General features: G+C 41.4%; 2 protein-coding genes across 3 annotated transcripts in view; both read right to left on the bottom strand.

Annotated features, from left to right (window-relative positions):
* Positions 1–7,631: 7,631 nt before the first annotated feature.
* Positions 7,632–14,683, bottom strand: ttpa (tocopherol (alpha) transfer protein). Of its 2 annotated transcripts, none has more exons than XM_041056033.1 (6): positions 14,358–14,683; positions 11,118–11,271; positions 10,087–10,280; positions 9,869–9,979; positions 9,418–9,710; positions 7,632–9,378 (listed from the first exon to the last, which is right to left on the bottom strand). In XM_041056033.1, exons 1-5 carry the CDS (start codon positions 14,535–14,537, stop codon positions 9,462–9,464), a joined length of 888 nt encoding a protein of 295 aa, XP_040911967.1. In that variant the 5' UTR covers positions 14,538–14,683; the 3' UTR covers positions 7,632–9,378; positions 9,418–9,461. The 2 variants fall into 2 exon arrangements, with proteins under 2 accessions (XP_040911967.1, XP_040911968.1); XM_041056034.1 differs by having other exon boundaries at positions 7,632–9,393; positions 9,432–9,710.
* A 2,333-nt stretch (positions 14,684–17,016) lies between these two features.
* Positions 17,017–24,440, bottom strand: part of LOC121192956 (xenotropic and polytropic retrovirus receptor 1 homolog) — a 33,716-nt gene continuing 26,292 nt past the window's right edge. Inside the window, exons 11-16 of the mRNA XM_041055017.1 lie at positions 24,030–24,195; positions 23,730–23,924; positions 23,409–23,575; positions 23,126–23,265; positions 22,807–23,028; positions 17,017–22,090 (exon numbers count right to left, since the gene is read on the bottom strand). Of these exons, the coding sequence (XP_040910951.1) occupies positions 22,036–22,090; positions 22,807–23,028; positions 23,126–23,265; positions 23,409–23,575; positions 23,730–23,924; positions 24,030–24,195 (945 nt within the window). The 3' untranslated portion in view covers positions 17,017–22,035. The remainder of the gene's footprint in view (positions 22,091–22,806; positions 23,029–23,125; positions 23,266–23,408; positions 23,576–23,729; positions 23,925–24,029; positions 24,196–24,440) is intronic.

Genomic DNA, 24,440 nt, shown 5'->3' with positions numbered 1-24,440 from the left:
TATGTAACACAGTAAATATAGATGATGTGTCTGAAAAGAAAATGCAGGAGAAGCATTATTTTCTTTTAAGAAAAGAAATATTGGCCATAGAAGTCATTCATCAACTGAATGAATGTGGGTTTTATACTCAAACAATTATATAAGATAGTTAAGTGATCCTCTAATTTATTCACCTTAAGCCAGTCTACCTTCACAGATCAGAACCACTGTGCCTGCTGCGTGTTTCATTGTTATCACCAGCACAGACCGCTGTGAACCATACATACATGTACAGGGTCTGTGGTGGGCGGGGTCAACAAAACCCGACCGAAAAAAACTGAACATTTTGTTCCCTGGACTTATCTAACCCTCACACTGTCCTTTGATCTGCTACAGCGTGAGACAGTATGGACACTTGGCAGATCAAGGTACAATCACTAGAATTTAGAAAACGGTGCGTATTTTAAAGCCGCATTTCATTTTCCTGCGTGCCGTCCCCTCAGGCTCTCCATTCATTCACCTCAAAATTTGAGTGCACCGCGCTGCACTTCAGTATGAACAAAAACAGCAAAATAAGTGTATACAAATCATGTCAGTACAGTATTTTAACTCTGATAACTCTACGGCCGTCTATAGTCTGCCTGTGACATCCAGAAAACATCCTCGTCTTAGATGCCATTGGGGAGCCTGCAAGTCCTGTGCGGTCCGTAGAGGACAAAGTGTACTCAAAGTTGGACACGTGCTTTTTATAGTTAATATCAACATACACAGCATGGGCTAGCTCTCATCCACCCACTATCATCAGTGTGGAGAGAAAGTTCATCAGCAGTAAATTACAGTATTAAAGTAATTTATTTGGTGTATACTTAATCCCAGAAATACTTTTATCAAGCGTGCTCACCGGGAACATTTAGAATTAAATATTACATTTGATTATATTAAAGCAGGATGCTATTTGGGGAGTAAATGGGAGAGTTTGATTATTAGCGTCGTACACTGGATGCCTGCCATGGATGCCACGACACTTGAACGGAGCAGCGCGCGATATTCTCTACAACAAAACTACACAACAACAAACCATATAGCATGGATAGACACGAACTCCTGTACGGGGTCCGCGCACTGAGTGAGACTCCGGGGTCCACGTATAACCCCACCCACAGCCTCTCATATTGACACGTGAACATTTGGAAAAGTGGCTGAACTAAACGGGGGGCGGGGTGCTTTGCGCCCCGGGGTACACACATACTAGAAATGCTGGTACAACTCTGCGTCCCTAGCTTAGAAAGCTGACGATGAATAGGCCTATACTTATGGAAAAGCTATGGAGCCCACGGGCGGTACTCTGGGAAAAAAAAGCTATAAACCCGCACGAGTAGGCTAGCGTTATCTCTCGCGTGCGAACCAGTGTTCCACTGTAATCCCAAGGGCTGGAGTCACCATGGTCAACAGGCCGGATTAACAGCTGGTGTGTACCTACACAGCAATGGCAGTGCAACAATGCCGGTTATCGATTAAACATGACGTAGTGTTGTAACCAGTGAGGTATAACGTCGCGAGCCTGCGTCGTATTTTGTCAACACATAATTATATTGGTAGGATGGGAGCAAAGATAAGAGATAAGTAATTCGTGGCGACGTTTAAATACCCTGTGCGTAAAAAGGTCGACAGAAATATAGTGTTGACGTGTGAACGCACTACGGTGCACAGCTGTGGTTAAGTAAAATGTGTTTATATAGTGCTTAAACCCATCTTAAGTACGGCTAAACCAACTCGCTAGCACGGGGTAGCTAACACGTCGACAACATTTTCTAAAGCTAAATTAAGCTAGCTAGCCAGGACCAGGGCCCGGAATGAAATAACAACTAGACACCCGATTAACTTTGAAAGGCCTGACAGTGAAAGCTGCAAACGCATTATCCCCTCCACTGCAACCCACGACAGAATGAAAGAGAAGCAGCAACGCACCTTTGGCTTTTACGTGAACTTTAGCGTTTTTCTTTGAAGCCATGGCGAACCTCTGGTCGTTGGAATTGTAGACCTCTGAATGAAGAACAGATGAGGGAGAGAAGCAGCCGGGTGCTGTGTTTCTAAAGGGTAAAAAGAAATCAAAATTTCTTCGCCTGCCTCATAAACTCAGAACCATGGAAACCACGTCCCCTTTAGGACTGACTGTTGTTTTAGCCAATGATAAGCTTTCTACGCAAAAAGAGGCGGGCGAGAGAATTTTTAGACCAATGAGATTTGGGAGGCGTTGAACTTATTCAACCGTGTGGACAGTCTTTTCCCATTTCCCCGCCCCCCGCGCTCCTCTGGAACGTGGCAAGATGGTAGAGCCCATGGCATCGCGTCGTTTCCATTTTTTTTTCTCTCCACACCACTAATCTCAAATATATCATCACAGAAACATGTCACAACGACAGCGTGAAGATTCATGGCTTTAAAGAGTGGATACTATAATAAAAATAATGAAAAACTGCGGAATTGAAGACATAAAAATAGAGTTTTAATCCATTTTATTTGACGTGTTAATTTTCTTTTAAGATATTGTAGTGAAAACTGAATGAGAAAATATTTTTAGAACATAACTTTACATAAAGTTATATATTCTCAGAGCCCATGGTTTTTTGCATCTGCAATTCTGAAGGCCAGAGACCTGCAACAGAGGGGTTTAAGACCAGTCATTTTTAAACAGGCTGAACAGGCCTGCAACAAACTTTTTAAATATATATACTAAATATAGCACCGTTATCAAAAATCTGCTGTGAGCCATTTGCTTATGATCAACATCACCTATTTGAAAGGTCACATTACCCCTGTGGAAGAACAGTTAGTCTCTTTTATTGAGAGTAAAAATATCTCTTCACATTTTATTGGTTTATTTGAGCATGTTAATGCCAACTAATCCTAGCTGCCAGTAAAGTGTTATCTTTGCTTCAGTTATTATTATTATGTGGGACTCACTTTTGAATTGCTAAATGGCTTTTCAGATGGTTCTCTTGACCACAACCACAAAAAATCTGATACCTGAACCTACACACCCTGGGCTAATACCCAAACCTAATCATTTCAAACCATGTATACTACCCCAAGTTAATACTAACAAACTGTAGTGGTGGTGTATCCCTAGTCTGGTCCACTGGTTCACATCAGCCAACACCATGTTGTCTGAGCTGATGTGTATTATGCAGATATTTAGCCCACTGAGATTCACCACAGAATTGTCAGACATCTGTCAGTTAAGAGTAGAGATCACCCTAATAATGTCAAACCACACAAATAATTTGGCAAATGGTTAAAGGTGTGACTCATGAATGCACATCGCCCCCAGTCACAACTCCAACCCCTCTGACTACTATCCACGCACACCCTTGTGCAGAGTACTGACCATTTGGTTATCTGACAATTGGTAAGCTCAGAGATAACACAGGGGGAGGGGGGTGTCTTTGAAAAGCACAGCTGTTCCCACGTACTGTATGTTGACTCAATCACTGTGTGGAGTAGTGATTTGGGCGTGAGCAGTGATCTAATCACCTGAATAGAACAGAATTTGCATGAAAGATGTGTTGTTGTTGGGTGGGGTGGCATTTAGTGTCACCCATAAACCCACAAGTAAACTGTTAGATTAAAAACTCCTAAAGGTTTGATTTGACAGTTGTTAATATACAACCACATTGCCTAATATGCTTTCGAGGAAACAAAAAGTCATTCAGGTAGTAGGATAACATTCTTATACTGCAATAGAAAGTTATAGGAAGAGGTCTATGTACATAGAAAGGGGGCCTCCTAGTGGATTAATCTGGTCCTTAACCCAGCGGTACCATACTGTACTTACCATAACCACAATTTTCATGTACGTATATGCACTTTTTACAGTGAGTAATAAGATATGAGAGTAACATAGTTGGAACAGTTTTTATTATTTTAAATGAAAGTTTTTTGTATTTCTTCTTTGCCTCACTGGTGGCAAAGCTAAGTTGTGTGTTGTAACAAAAAAAAAGGTGATGTTGCACACTTCTGTGAAATGAATGTGTATAAATAGAGTATCTTTTTTCATCTTTAAATACAGCTGCTTCAGCACAGCAGTCACGATTTGTCGGATCACTGTCAGTCAAATCTGACCCACAAAGTCCTGATGAAACAAATAAAAAGGGTTTTCTGAGTGATAAAATTTTAATACATGATATTTAGAGATGATTTCTAAGGTACCTTTTGCTTGTTTAGTCGTGAATATCAGTGTTTTAGAGAAATACTTGACATTTGAAGCAGAGTTTTCAGGGCCTTCATTCATGTTCCATTTACCAGAAGCTTCTCTGGAGGCTCATGGTGACATAGCACCTCACTTCATGGTGCTTTGCCCTTTCATCTAAATTGCTGGTTGACTGACTTTGATGGAACTGGATTCAGCTGGTCCACACATTCACTGTGAATTGCAACCTGGTGGTGGGGGTGTCTCATGCTGGCACCCAAGGCAAAGTGGGCTAACACAAGGACCCTATGAACAGTGATGTACTACCTACAGAAACCACACCTAGAATACAGACAGTCACTGTTGCTGGTAGCTAAGCAACCTGTTGTGTTGTGACCCCCATAGATCAAACGGTTAGCATGAAGCAACACAATGTCTATCAGCTTGTGCCAGGATACAGACAGGGGCTGTGTGCAGTGTTTAGAGGGCAAAGGGTCTTTAAAATGAAATCTAATCCTCTCATTTTCCTCTCCTGTCTGTGTTACACTGGTGTGTCAGTGCACTACTTAGCTTTTATTGTTTCAGGTAATGGCCAACAATATTATAGAAGTAGGTCCCTGTCTTAATGTCTTTATCTTTGAAAGGTTTTGCAAGCATTTTTCCCAGCAGTTTGTTTAACTAAAATCTGCAGACAAAAAGTAAATTAACAAATAAACAAAGGAACTGAATTGAGAAATACAAATGTATAGTTCGTTCAGTTTATGCAATTTGTGAGAGGGTTTGGGATGTGATCTGAGTACATGCATGTGTGTGTGTGTGTGTGTGTGTGTGCAGGCGTCCAGCAGCTCTCTCATGCCCTCTGCTGACAGAGCCTGTAATTCTCTGACCCACTTTACACAGTAAGCTTGTTGATCTACTAGAAGCACTGGACTAATTGTAGTCTATGGCTGTTATCCAGCCATCAGGAGTGTGTGCTCTGTCTTGATCTCCACACGCATTTCTCAATCAGTAATGGAGGAGAGGTTAAGGGAACTTTGCTGGTCAGACTGCAGCTGGATGGATCTACTGCTTCACAAGCTGATTTACAATACAAGCTGCTGTTGATTATTATTGTGTGTTACCTTATGGTCTAGTAGCCGTGGCAAAAAGGAAACATGTTGATTTCTGTGAACAGGTCATGATCACACTTTCCTGCACCAAATGCATTTTTTCAAAATAAACACACAATACAATGGTCAGTCAAATCTACAACAAAGATTTTTTTTAAAATAAAACTCAGATCACTGTAAGGGCTCGGTTAAAATAGACTTTTCAGTCTATATTTAGCTGAAGAGCATTGCCCACCAGTTGTGCTTTTCTCCCCTGTAAGAATCCCATGTACGTCGTACTTTCTCTGACATACTATTTGATGAATAAATCTTGCTAATGGACCTTTTTTCACTGCAGGAAGTTTGACAGTGCCGTACAGTTGGAACTAACAGCATCAATGATGTTGTCATTCCATCAGTCAGCACTGTAATTTACTTGCATGTGTGTTTGACAGGTCAAAATATCTGCTGTCTAATTTACATGTATAAATTCAGCCTCAGACATACAGCAGAACAGCACAGATGGACTCCACGCTTCGTATAGAACCCTGGGTGTTTTGTCCTCACTCTTCAGCACAAAAGATTCATCCAGTTGATTTTCTGCTGTACTCTCAGTCCCTGGCAGGTGGTGTTAAAGAGCACATGTAGCACTCAAACCTTCCCTCTGCAGGGAGGACCCAGTGGACTAGTTCAGGGTATTGGAAAATTATTAACAGCTAAAAAAAAAAAAAACAACATATTGACATCTTTGCACAATCCAGGTCAAAATGGCACTGTGAATTACAATAAATCACCAAAACTATATCCTGTATATAACTGTTTTTTGTACAAAAAAACAGTCACTGTCCAGAGGTGGCTCAGTTGATTTGTGTGAACCCTTTGAATAAAGCATTTCCTGCTGAGTGCTCTCCATGCCTTGCTAACACTAACCCTTCCTCTGTAGGGATACACTGGTTAATGTTTACAGTCACTGCTGTTTCAAAGGGACCTGCTGCCAGTCTCACATGTGAGGAATGACACGGTGGATCTAATGCTGTGAAACTACTATTGATTCATGCCTTCAGAAGGTAAACAGGAACATGGGAGCTCTGAATTAGTCCAAATGCATTCAAATGAAGAGTGTTTGGTAAATCAGCTGTGTGGCACTTTAAGGTGTCTTTAAGAGGAACAGTGTGGAAAAGACACAGGAAACGGTTGATTAACTCGTAGATTTCAACAAGTCAGTTTGCCTCACATCAACTGACAAACAACATAATTGAACTGATTCTCATTCAGAAAGTCCAAAAGTCAAAATCTGAATCGTTCACATGATTATGAAAAACTAAGAACTGAATAAAAATGTGACAAAGTAAATTAATCATAATTTCAGAACAGTTTCTAAGTGTTTCTAACAAATTCTACTGATTTGAATTGTTTTCCTCTGAGTGTGTACTTGGGCCCCGTGTTGTTCCAAAAAGTTGCATTTCATCTGTTTCAGGCTGTTGTGTAGATACGGACGGTGGTGTAATTTTGAACAAACACGAAAGAAATGTCACATTAAGAGGAAGTTAGTGGTTGGAGAGATGATGGAAGATGTATTTCTACAGCTGACGCCTGATGGGGACGAATGCTTGACAGCCTATTGACAGGTACAACAGCACACAGGCTCCAAAGCAAGTCATGTACTTAGCTGTTGATCTGAGATCTGTCATAATGTGTAGAGAAGAAAATAAGACATATACTATGTTTCTATGTTCTTTGTGGACCAATCCCAGGAATTTGGGTTTTGCAGATAATGTTTGCTAGACTGATCAGAGCTGATAGACATGTTTACTGACCTACTAACACTGACCAAAGGTCTGTACAGTGACAGTGCACAGACAGAAACACAGAGAGGAGGAAGGACAGTGAGACTTCAGGAAAACAGGAAAACATGGAAGTGTAAAAGTTCACCATGTTTTTTTTTAAGCTGCATTACTCAATGTTTTTATTAAAGTTGTAACCAATTAATAATTGGTGGAAAAAGTATTAAGATTAAGTAAATAAGTAAGTATTCAGTAGGTCTGATTTAGTAGGCTTCTTGGTCAAATAAAAGGTTTACATGCAGGGAAGAAGTCATTCTGTGAAAACGTCCCTCTCATTGAAGTAACTGGTAGTAACAGTGAATGTGTGTTAGGTTTGTATAGTGCACTTGATGACTTCTCACTGTGTCAGTTACTGTGTTGACATGATGATTCAAACTTCGGCAGAACAAGCTGATACGCTGATTCATTCGACCGGTTCGACCAGTGGGTATCTATGATGCATATCTACATACAGACCTACAGGATATGTGGTTCAATGGAAAAAAAAAACACTGAATGAATCTTGACAGTTTCACATTCACAGCTGAGATGTGGCTCGGCTTTTGTGTCTGTGTGAATGTCAGAATATCGTAACTTCGTCTTTTGTGTTTACTTTTCCGTTATGTAACTTTAAAGTCAATTTAATTTAAAGAAATTCTAAGAAATGCATTCATTTTTTTTTAAAGGCAAAATGTCAAATTCACAAATAAAGTCATTGTCTATTGTTATGAACCTTCTATTTTTATGAATCAATAAAAATAATTACAAAGTCAGCAAATTCACATTTTTACAATAGCTGGGTATATGGGATATGTGCACAATATTGGTCTAAACATAGCCAAAGGTGCAAGGAATCATCATCTTAATCCATTTCACATTACTGAGGAAATTCTTCAATTGAAGTTTTCATTTTATCACAAAAACACCACAATTTCAGGACATAAATGATATTAAATCAATTTAAAACAGTACTCTGTTAAACAGTTCAAATAAAGACCAAAGTCTGAATGATCAACTGTGAATAAACTGAGGACAGGATGGATTAGTTTGGCTGGCTGATGAGATGAAAGTCTGGGTAGAGTGATGATTTGGAGGGAAGGCAGAGTTCATGCTCTTTGTTTGCAATGCTCATGACAACATGAAAACAAACTGCTGGGGAAACTGTTCGGATTCCAGTTTTATTTTTAATAAAACAGTGGTTCCGAGGTTGAGTCCACTGGATTTCACAGCAAGACGGTCGTTTGTTTTCAAGGAGAGCTGGTAGGGGCCCAGGTGTCGAGCTTCAGCCATGAAAAGGACTGAAGCTGGTCAAGGTGGTTCAAGCTCTGCTTGAAGGTTGGTGCCCTGAGAGCTGCTACACAAAACTCCTCCTAACAATCCATTACTGAGGTCCAAAGAAGAATGTTTAACTAAAGAACAACTTCAACGTTCAACAAGATTCAAGACCTTGTTTGTTTCCAAGGGAATGTGACATCCCCTCAGTCCCCCTGAACAAGCTGTTAACACTGAGCATCTAAGTGATATCAGCAAAAATAAAATACAATTGAACTGAACTTGAAAAACAGTTCAACACGGTGGGAAACATAATTATTTGCTTTCAGTTATAGAGTAAGATGAGGAGACCAGGCGAGATGTTTCCATCGACTTTCATGCGTGATGCAAAGCTAGGCTAACCACATCCTGATTCAAACTCAGTACTTAACACCTGCATGTGAAATTGACATCGACCTCCTCATCTCAGTCTTAGAAAGAGAACAAAGAGCGAAGGATAAAGAAAGTGAACACAGAATGGTAGTATGGTTTCAGAAGTTAGAAAATCTCATTCAAAACCCCACGTTTTTGACATTTGTAACATCGCCAATAACAACAAATCCAGTCCAGGAACAGAGCCTTTCTCAGCAGTATGTTGTGCTGCTCCCATTATATGTTCAGACAAAGAAAAACTATTGTTGATTACTGAGTATTTATATTTTTAGTGGCCTTAAAAGGAACACCACACACTATAAGCCCTATACCCTTTGAGGGTTAAACGTTGCTACACAACAGAAGAGGTGAGTCCATGAGCATGCCAAGATGCAACGTCATATTTTGGTCAGATTTCACTGAGTAATGTAACCAGTCGGACAGTTAGCTAATCAGCAAACATCATGTAAACTTAAAGTCCATCCAATGGACATGTCTTTTCAGCTCTCCCAAAAGAGCTAACAACCTACACAGTTAGTACTACAGAGTTTTAGTACTACAGAGTTTAGGAACAACCGCAGAGTGTGTTGGGGCCACAGTAAAAAACAAAACAAAACAAAACAAAACAAAACAAAACAAAACAAAACAAAACAAAACAAAACAAAAACAACAACGTTCACGAGGTCAAAGTTTCAAACATCATCCCTCAGAGCATCTTTCGGTCTCTGCTTCCCCTGAGATCAAGGAGTTGTCAGGAGTAACGGTGATATCAGCTGTTGGGTGGGCAGCAATCTGCTGCAGGAGCTGCTCTGATTGAAGCAGCTGATTGGTCCAGTCTTGACACACCTCCTCTATTCCAGGCCCCTCCCCTCCGTATTCTGGAGGCAGGATGTCCGTTGAGAAGAAGTCACTTAAAGTGTCGTGGAAGTCAGCTCCGTGCATATGGATCTACAGCCGAGAGAAGGAACTTGGTTTTAAAAGCAGGTTTTAAGGCATTTCTGTTGATTAATTAGACGGATCAACATCTATCTAAAAGTGAGACTAAGACCAGAGTCTGAGAACAGAGATGGGTGTATATTGTGGTGGAGTGTAATCACAGTGCTGACCCTCTGTTTGATCTTATCTGGCAGGAAGGGACGGATCATGGCAAAGACCGGACGGAAAAACAGTGGCTCGTTGACCAAATGAATTCCTCTGACTTTCAGTGGAAAAGAGTCCTGATGAGCACACACAACCACACACAGGTGTAAAAACACATCTATCAAACTGAGAGTTGGGTGTCATCAGCATAGCAAGGAGGCAACAAGCAGGATCTAAAGCCTACCGAAAGAACTGAGGATATCTTTCTGGCGAGGGAAGGGTTAATCTGCCAGGCATGACCTAAACTCCAGCCCTGGAGGTCAAATATGGCCTTCAGACCCCGCCTCTGCGTCTCTGTCTCCATGGAGATGATCTCCGATGTCATCAGGCTGACCCTGAACACCTGGAAAGCCGACCAGTCTTTTGGGTTCCACTGCCCTGCAGACAGACAGACACATTGCTACAGCCAGTCTTTACCATGTGTTACACAATACTGTTTTTCAAATGAATCTGTAGCTCCTCATATCTTTTAACTACAGATTGTTTGGTCCAGGGTCCAATGCCCACAATGCACCGAAATCTTATGGCACCTCCCACAAATAGTGGGCCCATGGGAGGCAGCGCCGCCTGGAGTGGGGCTCACACCCACGTCCCTGAGAGATTGAGTCTTGTGCTCTACCAACTGAGCTAACCGGGTGGCTAGATGTAAGGTCAGGAGTTTAAAGTTTATCGAATGGATATCTGTACCAAATTTTGTTTTGAAGGTTTTTTTTAAATAAGGTTAGAAATGGATTTAAAATGTTTTTTAGGACTTAACATTGCACTAATGAATTACTTCGAACACCTGGGGGTAGCAGTAAAACAAGCTGAAAAGACAAAACTGACATACCAGACATACCATTGCCTTTTAAAGTTGTTGTGGTGATTGTGTTAGTTGTCCATTCTACACATCCAGCAGTCACACAGCAACATTAGCCTTTATTTTGAACAGCATTTCTGTCCAGCTGATGAATGTAAGTCCAATATTCACTCTTTTGGTTCTGTTTTGGTCTCCACCAGCTCCTGAGGTAAACGTCTGGTTCTTTAGCTGCTAAATGCTCCACTATGTTCACCAGCTAGCCTCTAACTTTGTCGACTGTTTTCTGTGAGTGTTATCAGAGATACGTAACGTTTGAAAGAAGAAATAACAGTTGGAAACAGTTTAGAGTTGCCCATATATACACTGGTCACATAAAAAGAAGATATATCACATATCTCATATCTTCATATACTGACCAATCCTGTAGATGAGCACCCTGCTGCCTGCATGGTCCCGCTGTGGGAGGACGGCATGATAGGATGTGTTGAGGAGGCCGAGCACAGAGGACGGAGACAGACAGCCGCTGATCTCGGGACTCTCCCTCCGCCACCGCTGATAGTTCAGTAAGAGCTGCACAGGACACACGCAAGGTTCAGGGACATCAGGAAAGTCTACTGTGCTTACCATCACCTGTGACTGTGGCTGAAACAGCAGTGTGTTAAAGGAGATAAGTGCTGTATGCCTCGCTTATGTTTTACGACCTTTAATCTACTCTGTTATCTGAGCCAAACCCTGAGAGTAAATGTCTCTGCAGCTGGAAATCAAATAGGAAATTAAACAACAAGCTCAGGATGTTAAGTTGTAATTAAAACAAATTCAAAGAACTATTTGTGTGGTAAAAGTGAAAGTTAGTTTGTGTACAGTTTGTGTGTCAGGGCTGTGGATCTCAGACCCACTTGGCTGAGCTCCTACTACCTTCAAATGAAAATAAGCAACTCAGTCCTTCTGCTGTAGTTATAATACAAGTAAACACAAAGTCACTGTGAATTCAGTCCTGAATGCAGCAGAGGAAACTGTCTTTCACAGTCACAGTCCTTTAAATACAGAATTTGTAGAAGGCAACCCAGTCAACACACCGGCCAACGAGGACAAAAGTACTGAGGGTAAAAGTCCTGACAGTTTGTCTGAGCTGAGTGGTTTTATGTGACTGAACACGCCATTTGTTTTTGGTACATATCAGGTCAGTTGAAGTGAAGTAGATGAGAGTGCAGGCCGTGTGTGAAATCAGACCAGGGAGCTGCTCAAGCTGCTGACGCTCTTTTTATTCTAAGATTAGTCACTAGCTGTTGAATATATGTTAACACAAAAAGTGCAATAATAGCCTCTGAGCTGCAGTGGAGTAAAATGATGTGTAGCAGCAGCTGGATAACTGCTGGAGCAACATCATCATCATCACCATTCTCCATTGGTCATTGGGTAAGTTCACTCAGTACTGGTGAAAACCTGCTGTTTTTCAGGTGCAGTGATCGAGGGTATAACAAATAAGAAGCCATCGATCCTTCAAAGGGACCCTAGTGTGGTGAGGCTAGTCACTGATGTTGGGGGTGAATGATTCCCAATGGATTCTACTGCTCTCTGTGGATGCTATGATGGTCAGGTCCTTGTTTCCAGTCCCATCTGCGTTCATGCTCGCAGATCCGGACACTTCCAACATTTCAACACACAACTTCACATGCAGACCATTGTCAGTTCTAACCCAGCTGTATCCACTGTCCATACATTTAGGAATTCCAATGTGGATTTCTGAACATTACAGTGATTCACTATCAACTCCTGAGGTACAAAGTGGTATTACAGGACTGGATTTACAGGGACTAGCTGGTTAGCATGTTAATATCTCCGCTACACAGTACAGAAATGTCTTTGATGTAACATCAGATCTGTTATTTTATGTAGTTGATAATCTTTGTTCATTTTTCAACGTTTTAAACTAAAATTCTTTAAATTCAGCCCATTTCATCAAACTGCTTTGCTTTTCTGACCTGATTCAACATGTTACGGAGCCCACCCATTACTGTGCACATTACCTTGACCTCGTATCTCCTTGAATACTGATGGCACAGTTACTAATATTGAAGATGCCGCTACTTCTGATCATTACTGTGTTTTCTAAGAAGTAACACTGGCCACAGAAGGTGTTGTCTCAAGTAACTCCAGCTTCATTATCATCCTCTAATGCAGGTTGTGATGATCATGTCATTTGATCGTTCTTTATAACTAAAATCTGCTGGAAGGTATGGACACTGCTGCACCACTGAGAACCAAAACTAAAGCTCTGCAGAGAAACGCTGGCACTGTAAGTCAATTAAAAATGGATTATCATAAAAGCTGAGAGGAGAAGAACTAAACTTCAGACTGAATTACAACAGAACCATCAAACTAGCCAGAAAATCTTACCTATCAAAGCTCATTAACAACCATAAGAACTTTACAAAATTCTTATTTGCAGCCGTTAACAGCCCAGTAAATCCTCCTCCAGCTACTGACACACTGTAAGACTTTTGCCAAATTCTTCAATGAAATTCAAAATTAGAGAAACTACACTATTAAACATGCATTCTGACAGATTCACTGTTCAGCTTCCTACAGGACGTTTATGTTGTATCACAAAAGTCCCACATCCACAACAAAGACAGGACTATAATTCTAGTGCTGGGTCCAAAGAATCAAAGGTAGCAGGAGCACGCATATTTAGAGTCCCAGTCTCTGACCAAGTAAAGAAGCTAGGAGATATTTCTGATACTAACCTGAACCTCTATTCACATTTCAGTAGCATCACCAGTGCAGCCTTCAATCACCTCAGAAATATAAAAAAAAATGTGTGGCTTTCTGTCTCGGTGGCTTTCTGTCTGAAACACGTGTCCTGCTGTCCTCAGCAGAACGGATCACTGTTACTGCATTTTCACTTTCTGTCCCATAAAAGCATAAAAACAGCTTCAGATCTGTGGCGACCAAACTTTCACTGTTTATGCAACAAAGACACACCTGCTAGCAACTGTCCATCTTTATTCTCGCTCTCACCTTTTCTCTGCTGTCGCTGTACAAATGAACTCGGTTTCAAATGGACATACTAAAGACAGTAAATATAATTCCAATCTGTACAGTACATGTGTAAATGTACTCAGAGTCCACCTCTGGATGATCTCTCTACTCAGCCAGCTTTGGGACTGAGCTCACACCAGCTGCTTCTGGACACTCTGTGGACTCTGACATTATTAGTTAGAATAACTAAGTAAGGGTCATTAATCTTGATCAAGGGCTTTAGATAAAACTGTGGCTTTGATAAGTCAGTGTAAACGCATCAGAACCGTCTGGGAAACACCTTCTACTCAACGTTTAACAAATGTGTTTAATACTGTATATCACATAAATCTTAACTGAGGTAACACATTTTTCTTCTTTATGAACAGCACAATAACTACACAATAACTGCTGCATGCGGCTCTTTGAACTCTGTCCTTGATAATGTTCAGACACTCTGCAGCATTCTTTCCGAAAAAGACTTCCGAAAAAAAAAAATCCAGACTTCCTTTCCCGTAAAAACATCTTCATAAAGTTATGGCTCAGTTCCAGCTGAATACCTCAGACTCTCTATAAGTTTGTTCTCCTTTGTACTTTAAGCTTGTTTTTGTTTCCTGGAGCAAACTGTGCTCTACCTTCAGAGAGAGCTCCACGTCGAAGTCCCTGGCCCGCAGAAACTTGATGAGAAAGCCGTCGGAGAACGTCCTAACGGCGGACAGCTCGCTGGCCTGCAGGGCTCTCTGCCTCAGGCTGCTCACGTACGGCTTCAGCTGCTCCGCGTCGTCCGGGAGCTCACTGAGCTGAGGCCCGTTCATGTCGCCCTCTGGTTCGGTTACATTTCACTGCAGCCGGCGGGACAGGACAGAGAGAGAGAGGGAGGGAGAGAAAGAGAGGGAGGGAGAAGACAGCAAATGGACGGAGAGAGGGGCGACCTGTGTGTGTGTGTGTGTGTGTGTGTGTGTGTGAGAGAGAGAGAGAGAGAGAAAGAGAGAGGGAGGGAGAGAGGGTGAGGGACATGGGAGGGGACAGACCATGGACTAAAAATGGACACAGGCTCCGGGTCTGAAAAGTGAGTCCAGCAGAAGACAAACAGAGTCAGTGAGTGAGGTGTCATTAGCTAAACGGACTCCCTGTGATCAGAGTGCTGATGGACCTATCACTGATCAGATACTGGTCCTCAGAGGTCTGTCTGAGGGGGGCGTGTCCGGTTTGATTGACAGGTCAGGTCTGGACTGATTGACAGGTTTAAACCAGGCACGCGAGGAGGGTCATTCTCTGGAGAAATCCAGGAACTGTGTTTTCATTCAGTCGTGTTATAATTAGTTATTCTCTCTTTGGAGTAACATTTTACACAAACAGTTAAAGCCATTCTTTAACTTGGTTTATGATTTTAATGCACTTTATATGTAATGTTAGTGTATAATGTGTACAACACATTCCAAACATTATGACCAGAAAAGAGGGGGAAGTTAGCAAGTACTTTTCTACGCTAGCTAGCTAATGCTTGCAGTACTTCATAGCTTAGATGCTAACACCACCCAGCCCCACCACACTGGTAACCTGTGTTAACTATAGACTTTGGGGGTATTTACCATGTGTTAATGTTGGTAACTATTCAGTCAAAAAACAATGTGTGTGCTTCTGGCACATACGACCCAATTTAAGTTTACTGTGTTACTGTGATGAGCTGGAATAATGTAATTTAATAAAACTCAACTTGTGATCTTTACTCAGCGAACAACTGTCCAACAAACAGCTGTGGATAACACACTGAGAAATGACCAAACCTTCCCTGGTCTATCAGCCCATCAGCTTAAATATGATCAATAATGATGTTGGCCCCCTCCCTGTGTGCAGCAGACCCTATGGGCCCATCTTTAAAGCACTTTTTCTAACAGTACTGAATCACATTAGATCTTATAAGATTAGTTTGTACAGTATGTTCATTATTTTGTAGTATTTGCTTCATATAATGAAACACAAATATTCATGAAGTGTAATATTCAGTCTTGTTCTGAAGCCTCATCCAGAGAGTTCTCTAACTTCTCCCCCTGCTGGTCATCAGCAGCTACTGCAAGCATGAGGCCATAGCCTCTACTGTAATAATCCACTATTATCTGCATTTAAAAACACACATTTGTATTTAAAATGTATTTTAAGTGTAAGCTCATGCGTTTTGAAACAATACCTGCACAATGTAATGCAGTTCTTGTTATAAATCCTGCTTTGTGAACTTGATTTATGTGTTATTTATGTATTTTGTATTGTTCAACTGTGTATTGAGCTACATTATAGAGTTTTATTAAATGGCTCATGTTTTAGGGTCAGACTGGATTTACACAAAATGGTAACATTCGATTCATTTAAAGGTTTAAACACAATGTTTTGATTCTCTGGCTTACATTTACTCTGCTATCACCATTACATGTATCCACACTCATTAGTTTCCTTCTGATATGTACTTGTCTGTGTTGTCAGTGGTGTAGTTCTCCACCCGTGTTGGATTCATGGACATGCACAAGGGATTAACAGGAAACTATGAAGATAGTCTGCATGTTGTTGACTCCCACGGATCCATTAACAGCTTGTGTCTGATGGAAATCTGGGAGTTATTTAAACTTTCCAAGTGCTTATGTGTCATCAGTTTAATCTTAAGGATTACAATTTTAAAGTGGATGAATAATTTACATTTTTACCAATAATCTAAACTTTAAAGAGCTGCCTCAAAATGACAATTTTTAATAAATGTAGATATACAAATGCCTCATCGCAGACCTCTTCTTCATGACTTCTTTTTTGTCAGATATTGATAATTCTACCTCTTTGAGTCAGTTATTTAAATGAAATCATCTGAAGCTTGGACTGAAACATCTCATCTGCAGCGTGACCAGAGGCCCTGACCACACACCATGTTTTCTATACAATGTAAAATCTCAGTCTGAAAAGGAATTAGTAACAGCACCTGTCAGATCAATGTAAGAGAGGAAAAAAAATACTGCAATATTTCCAAACCAACTGAAATGTAACAGAGCACAGGTGTGAAGTAACAGAAAACACATGTACTTCAGTAAATTACAAGTATCTAAAACTTTTCAGTGCAGCCCAAGTCCAGGTTTTAGCTGAGCCATATTAAACTAAAGGTTTTTAATCTGCTGCTTGTATTACTTTAAAATTAAAAGTGAATTTTTGGAACCTGAATGGTGAAGTTGCTGCTTGTAGAAAACAGACATAAACACCAGTGTTTGGATTAAGAAAAAGAAAAATAATACTCACAGTCACAAACACGTTTCTGAGCTTTAGCTGTTTTTTTCTGTTTTCTTTTTTACTGAAAAACTGTAACAGGGGTTGGTGAACCAGGCACCGCTGTAGCATCACGCTGCTACTGCAAATACAAGACAACACCAACAGCACAGTCACCGATTATACAATGCTTCTAATCAATATATTCGTCAATATATAATGTATTGTATAATCAATATAATCAATAGCTCTGGGTCACACCGTAGAGGGGTCAGAATGTGGATCAAAATGCTCTCCCTGTGTGGATATAAGGGAAATCTGACCCAGGTCGAGGGTGTGTTTGTTCCACGCTGAGAAAGAATGAAGTGTGTCAGACCATCAAACATCCCATCTGACTCAATCAGACCAAGTTACTTCAAACAAAAAGAAGAAGAAGAAGAAGAAGATAATGATGTCCCTGGATCCTTGTCCTCTGAGAGACTCCATACCCGGTGGTCCAGTGAGGCCAACAGGTGTTCCAATCAGATCAGAGAACACACCGTGTCCTCACAGCTGCAGGGATCACTAAACACCAGATGATCTTAAAGGTCAGGCTTTTGAAATTCACAACCCTTCACTTGAGGAAAAAAAAAAGTCTTCAAGAGGTTTGCCTTAGGAATCTGAGCTCAACTCAGGCTTCAGTGACAACCCTGTTTTCCTACTAACACAACGTTTTCAACATCAGGACGTCGCGTTCGATAATCATCCCACTTGATCCTGATCAAAATCTCAAACTGCTTCACTACAGAGGTTCCATGTTTGGGTCTAATGAACCCCAACAGACATCTGAGAAAACAGCCTAGCTATGGCAAAGTCTAGATGTAGAGGAATGTAAGACATTAGGCCTCATGCAGTAACCACTGATTCTCACAGAGTGACATGTTGGGGGCCGTATTCATTTTGAAAATTCAGTTTAATTTTAGATGACTCCACTGATTTCCTGCGTGATGTTTTACAGTGCACGGCTGCTGAGTCCAATGAAGTTTGTCCAGTTGAAGGAGTTTGGTGAATCTGAGTTGGAACGCTTTGTACAACCAAACCTCACAGAGAAGAAAAAAAAAAAAAAAGTCAGGGAAGGTTATGATAAGAATACAAACATGCTCTTGCATGAGGCCTAATGTGCAGCTTTGCTGTGAAGCACCTGATGAGATCATGGTCACAACCAGCTGGTAGACAGGTAGGCTTATGGACAACAAGACAAGAGTTATATGTAAAGGTCCTTAAGAACATTCTGAAAGAACTTCGGTTTGGTCCGGCAGGTTCCACCAGTCTTGAGTAGTGCTGGGTATCAGCAGTCTTGGCTCCTGACTTAGGGAAAACATTAACATCATATTCTAGACAACTCTTTTTTTTTTTCATTTGCCAAAAGAAGCCAAACTTTTTAAGTGTTAAAGATGATCTAGAACCATGTCTGAATAAAATGAACTAAAATTAGCTCAATTTTTTTGATTGAAATCAGGAACTATCTGAACACAGAGTGAGAAATTAAAATCCTAAATTTGACAAGACATTCACTGTCAGCTTCAGGTACAGCGTGATACCAAAACACATCTGTCAGTACCTAAAACAAAAACATATTGAGGTTTGATACCCAGCCCTACTCTCTACTGACAGAGTTCATTTCACTGACATCTGGAAAAGGGAGGATGGTTGCACCTGTCTGTCACAGTCTCAAACATCTTTACATACGAATGTGTGAGTTCATGTGTGATGGGAGTGTGAAGCATCATCTGGAATGTAGACAGAAAACAAAACAGGTTCATTTTAGCCTCTCTAAGCCCAGTGCAACGTGGTCCCTATGAGAGCCCGGTCAGCCTGCCTGCAGCTGAAATATTAAAATTACCCACAGAGAATCATAACAAGTTAAACATCATTATGCTTGGTTGTGGTGTTGAAGGAGCACAGTAAGTTTTTCAGAGATCATCCTGTTTGTCATTTCCTGGATTTAGATGCACGTATTTTTCTCGGCTAAGCTAAAGCAGACCTATAGGTGTATTCATGTAAGAAACATACATTCATGGAGTAAGGTTTGTGAGCGGTACATTCATTAAAGAACTGCCAAAAAAAAGGGGTGAGGGTTGGACAGGTGACAGGAAGTCAAGACGCTTACATCCTGCTTGTGAAGCAGCAGGTTAAGGTGCAAATGTGCTCACTATGTCCTGAGGTCAGATTCGAACACATCTAATCTGTCACAATGGAATATGAAGTTTATAACACAGGAACAGATTTATGATGATCAAATTTGTTCTAAAGGAAAAATTTTCATGGAAGTGGAAAAATCTAAGTCCTGATGAAATGCACTGCATTTTGAAACAGAAGACTAAACTGTTCTCTACAGATGGAAGTTCAATTAAAGTGAACGGAGCAACAAACGTCTAAGCTATGATAGTTTTTTTCCTCTTGTGGCTCTTTGAGTCCCCTCCAAGGTTTAAACTGTCAAGATAGCTCGCTACTGGTCAGCGAGGTAAACCATGTGGATTTTCACATTTCATTTTTAACGTTCTAAATGAACACCCGCTGACTACCGTGTCAGAAATCTGCAGCCAAATCTGGCTCAAACAACATTTCACCACTGTGTAATGTATATTTAATATATTAGGAATACAAACAGTGCAACATGTGCTGCTTGGATCCCCTAACTGAGCAAAAAGCTACCACTTAAAAACATCACAGGTTTGTTTTGCTTGTGTGAATGCAGAAAAAAAAGAAACTTTTCACTATAACCGCCACTCTATTAAAAACATTTAGAAAAATATTTTTCTCCAGTGTAATCACAACTACCTGTCTTTATCAAACCCCAGAGGATGATTTAAGTTTTGTGGCTCTTGATCTGGCAGCACACACTGACATTAGTTCCTGCAGTGTTGACTCGATGACAAAGAGCTTCAGAAATTAGATGCCAATATGCAGATGATGTGATAGTGAGACTGGGCAAAATTATGGAGGCAAAACTAAACTAAAGAAGCAGAAAAATGAAAGAACTGAAGTTAATCGGTGAAAATGTACATAATACTGAATTTATCAAGGCAGTTCTGAGTTTACATTCACTGGGAAGCAGGTGAAATTACAAACTGAAGACTGTCTCTAATAAAATTAAAATAAATACCTGGTTCTTTCTGCCACTGTGCCAAATTAAAGGGCTCCTGTTTAAGAATTCATAGGAGACTCACAAAATTTGCTAAATAGTACAATTACACACCAAACACAAATATATTAAAATGACTTTGACTCAAGACAAATATATTATTTTTTTTTATCAAATCAACCTTGACCATTAAAGTATGAAGCGCGTGTCTGTGTAAACACAGCCAATCAGATTCAAGCATGGATCCTTCACCACCAAACCAGCTGGAACAGCCACTTCAGTCAGATTCCAGTTTAACTACAATATCCTTCTTGTGAGTGTAACAGTTTGAAGTAGTATGTGACAGACAGATGACCAACCCCCTTTTTCATCATCATCATCGCATTTTAAAGGACAATTTCACAGACGACAATTACTGTTTGATAAACCAGCAGTTTTCAATCGCACAGTCTTTTCCATCAGGGGTCAATATAAAAATTTGTTGGGATTCATCTTAACTCTAGTCTCTCAAACTAAAAACTGATTGGCCCCACATGGGTTGATGGGTGGTATTTAGGCATCTCTCCTACTTATACATACATAAATAAGTTGGCGTACATTCAGCAAAAATGTTTGTTTGAAGGTTTCCAATGGAGGATTTTTTTTTTCCACACAGGATGACTGGGAGTTACTGCAGAACAATTAAATTGATCTTTCTCCAGAAACAAAGGTAAAATTCCTTCTCAGCTCCGCGACTGAACAGTCATTCCAGCTGCTGTTCCATCCAGTAGCAGTAGTTTTTAGGGAGTGTTTAATATTTTCAGAATATTTTCACACCGACCTCCTGCTTTGGTCCATTTCATATTTACAACCTCGGTTACAAATAATCTATAGTCTGTATGTGTGTGTGTGTATATTTCTACCTAGGGTCTCCAAAGGAATGATGGTTGAGTCTTGCATGTCCATGAGCAATAAAACTTTAAAATCACTATTTGTGTGTGTGTGTGTGTGTGTGTGTGTGTGTGAGAACACACAATAGGCATTCCAATTCACCTCCTCCTACAAAGTGCATGTTTCTGTGTCTCTCTATAGCATGTAAGGTGCAGGTAGGCAGCTCTGTGATGATGGGACAAGCTGAAAAGCAATGACAGTCAAGCCAGTGACTGACTGGTGGTACCAAATGTTTGTCAGAAGTCTACTGACCAGGGTAAACGCCAAGGGTCAGTGAGGGGACAGGACGACTCTGTAACCCTTTTTATTCTCTTACAGGAAAAAAAAAGGGGGCTTCAGGTTCATTCCGAGGTCCAAATGACAGGTTGACTCGAGATCTCTTGAGGTGCAAATGGTAGGTCATTTATTCAAGGCCGTCCTCTAAGTGTTACCTGGATGCTGGGGAGTGTAGACTAATAGCCAAAGGTGGGGAGAAAACCTTTTGGCCCTCAACAGCAGTCAGCTTCTCTCTTTGTGGGGAGTTGGCGTGGCGCCGAGAGGGAGCAGGGACGCTTCCTGTCAGGGTGATCGGCTTGCGTTCCATTTAGCTGCATTGATCATGCTAGGCTGAGGCTTTGAGGAGAACCAAAGCAATGGCTAAGGAGTGAGTGTAGTTCTAGAGTCCACCTCTGGGTGGCTGTGGATGTCAGGGAGGGAAGTTTTTTTCCACCCACTGCTTGGGTATGGTAAGAGTTTAAGCGATAAGCCCACCCTTGGTTATTACTGAAGGTAGCAGTAGGAGTTTGATGGCCTTCCTGCTGGGTTGTTTGTTCAAGTTTGTTAAAGTTCCTCCATTTTATAAGAGTTCTGAACTCAAGCAGAGGCTCATGCATTGAAAAAGTATTATGTAGGCATCAGAGTTTAAAGCTTGTCCTTGGTCGAGAGTTGAACGCCCGACTCGCTGGGTAATTCCTTGGTTAGGAGGCGGAGTTCCCTCCTTTGAATAAATTCTGGACCCAAGCGAGGGGCGTGGCCTGATGTCAGGAGTCATCGTCAGTGTCCTCTATCAAAACCTTGGTGTCACGGGTCTTGGACCTGGGGGTGAAAAGGGAGATTGTGATTACAGCACAGGTAAGACTGCAGAGGTCAAGCTGCTGTCACCTCCATACTCACACTGCAAGCCTACAGGTGTGGTTTCAAAGCATGACAAACACTGGACCAAGTCAAAATAAACCAACTCAGCTCACTGTGGCTTGTGTTTAACGTATTACATCCAATGGAATAGTTGGTATGTTAAGTCAAATAGAACTGAAAACTCAATTTATTCATCTAATGTCTGAAACTATCTCTACGAATTCATGAGAGATGTACACTATTCACACCATTCACTCCATTCACACTCATTTCAGTCAAGTCAGTCAGTCACGCTATAATAACGGCAATGCTGTGTGACAATATCAGCATCAGCAATTACTGTGGTTCAAGAATAACAGCCTGCCTCTTAGTTTTGCTAGCTTGCTAGCTAGGAAGGCTATAACAGTAAATGCTATTTAGATATTTTAATATTAATCTAGCTAAGATAAGTTTCTGTTGTGTGATACCAGTTAATCACAGGAGTAGGAGTCCAAACAGTATGTGCAAAGCAAAGGTTTGTTGTTAGTAACAAATCTGAAGTAACAGCACAACACTAGTGGGCAGGCCTCGGGATCAGTTCCAGACAACTTAGCATCAGGAGCCGTTTGTTGCAATTCCATCTGAAATCCCCAAACGCAATATGATAAAGGATCAATCCTGCTGTTGCAAAGACTCACTGTGAGGCGAGCCGTGGCCTACGTAGACTCATGCTGTAGCTCCTCTTCCAGTTCTTCTTGCCCTGCCGGTTCCTGACTCCGTCTTCTTGGTCCATCATCTGCTCCAGCAGGGTCTGGTCGTCGGCGTTGAGCGGAGCCACGCTGATGTCTCTGACGGCCCTGAACTCACCACAGTTGTTCAGATGTTCGTTCTCCAGTCGGAAGAAGTTCCACACAAAACGCCTAGGAGGGACGAGGAGGACAGACACTGACTCGCGCTGACTCTCACAGCATGAAATGGAACAGTCAGAAAATCAGGAAACGGAGTGATTGTATATACCTAAAGACCTCCAGTGGGGCAAACACAGTGGCCAGTATGTCAGAGATGCCATGAAACCCTGAGACTGTGCTGAGGGTGACGGTTAAAGTCCACGAAAAACGCAGCAGCACATCCTCCACTATAGCACTATAGTAATAGGCCTGAAGGGAGGGAGAGAGAGAGAGAGAGAGAGAGGGGAACAGGAAGAACACAACAGTTACCAACACATCATACATGACAATTCATATCCTCATACTGAAATCCCCTCCAAAACATGGAGGGTCGTCCCTGTGTGGAGAAGCACCTTATGTGGGTAGACTATCTCCTCTCTGAGAAAGGTGTTCTCTCCTGCATTGCGGTCAAACAGGCCCCAGTCCATCTTCAGATCCCAGACCAGTGTGTAACATGAGCTGACCACTAAACAGCTGATGTACAAGTAGAAGAAGATCTGGGCATCACCAGGGGATTTGACTGAGGAGGAGAGACATGAGGTCAGACGGCTGGTACAGCATCACATCTATATGTTTATTATTATATAAAAGTTGGTATTCAAACAATGACCAGCTAAACAGGTGAATTCATCATAGCCTTGATGTAACACAGTGATGGTGGATCAGAGATGTACCTTTGTGTGTGCTGTAGAGGGCAGAAAAGGTGACAACAAAGAAGGACGTTGAGTATTTCCCGGCGTTAACCAAGTGCGGGAAGGCCCGTTTGGTGTCACGGTAACGTCGCAGACACTGGACGAATCGGAACCACGCAGGAAGACACTGGATCACCGCACGGACGCCATAGGAGTAGGAGTTACACACGTCTCCAACTGCGAAACATGACATGCCACGAGTGTGGTCGTGATAAGGTAAAGGTCAAAGATGCTTGGATCAGTCCTCAGAGTCTGAGGTTGCATTTTCTGTCACGGTCTCACCTCCACTGCTGATGAGGCCATCGTGTTTCTTCCAGTCCAGTTCAAAACTGTAGAAGCAGATCATGTACTCCAGATCCATCAAAACCACCACCAGAGAGTTCAGCTGGTCAGCCAGCCAGAAGTCTGCAAAGCCGACGCGATGAAACGGAGCTGTCACCACTCGAAACTGTGGAGGAAGCCAAAGAGAGGACGGTTAGTTTCTCTTCACGGTAAACTAAAGGAGATGAACGAGATTTAACTTTCTAAAAATCATCCACCGAAGCCTTCATTTGTTTTATAAGATAACACAACTGTTCCATCCATTCACTCATTAAATTAATGATGAGTCGAGTACATTTTTAGATGGCAGCTTTATCTTGGACGCTGTGATGCACTCAACTGGTGTTCCAATCTTTTTTTGACAATAACAGG

The sequence above is a fragment of the Toxotes jaculatrix genome, chromosome 14 (genome assembly GCF_017976425.1).
Source record: "Toxotes jaculatrix isolate fToxJac2 chromosome 14, fToxJac2.pri, whole genome shotgun sequence".
NCBI lineage: Eukaryota > Metazoa > Chordata > Actinopteri > Toxotidae > Toxotes > Toxotes jaculatrix.
The sequence above is the reverse complement of the archived record's forward strand: the minus strand, read 5'-3'. Positions and strand labels throughout refer to the sequence as shown.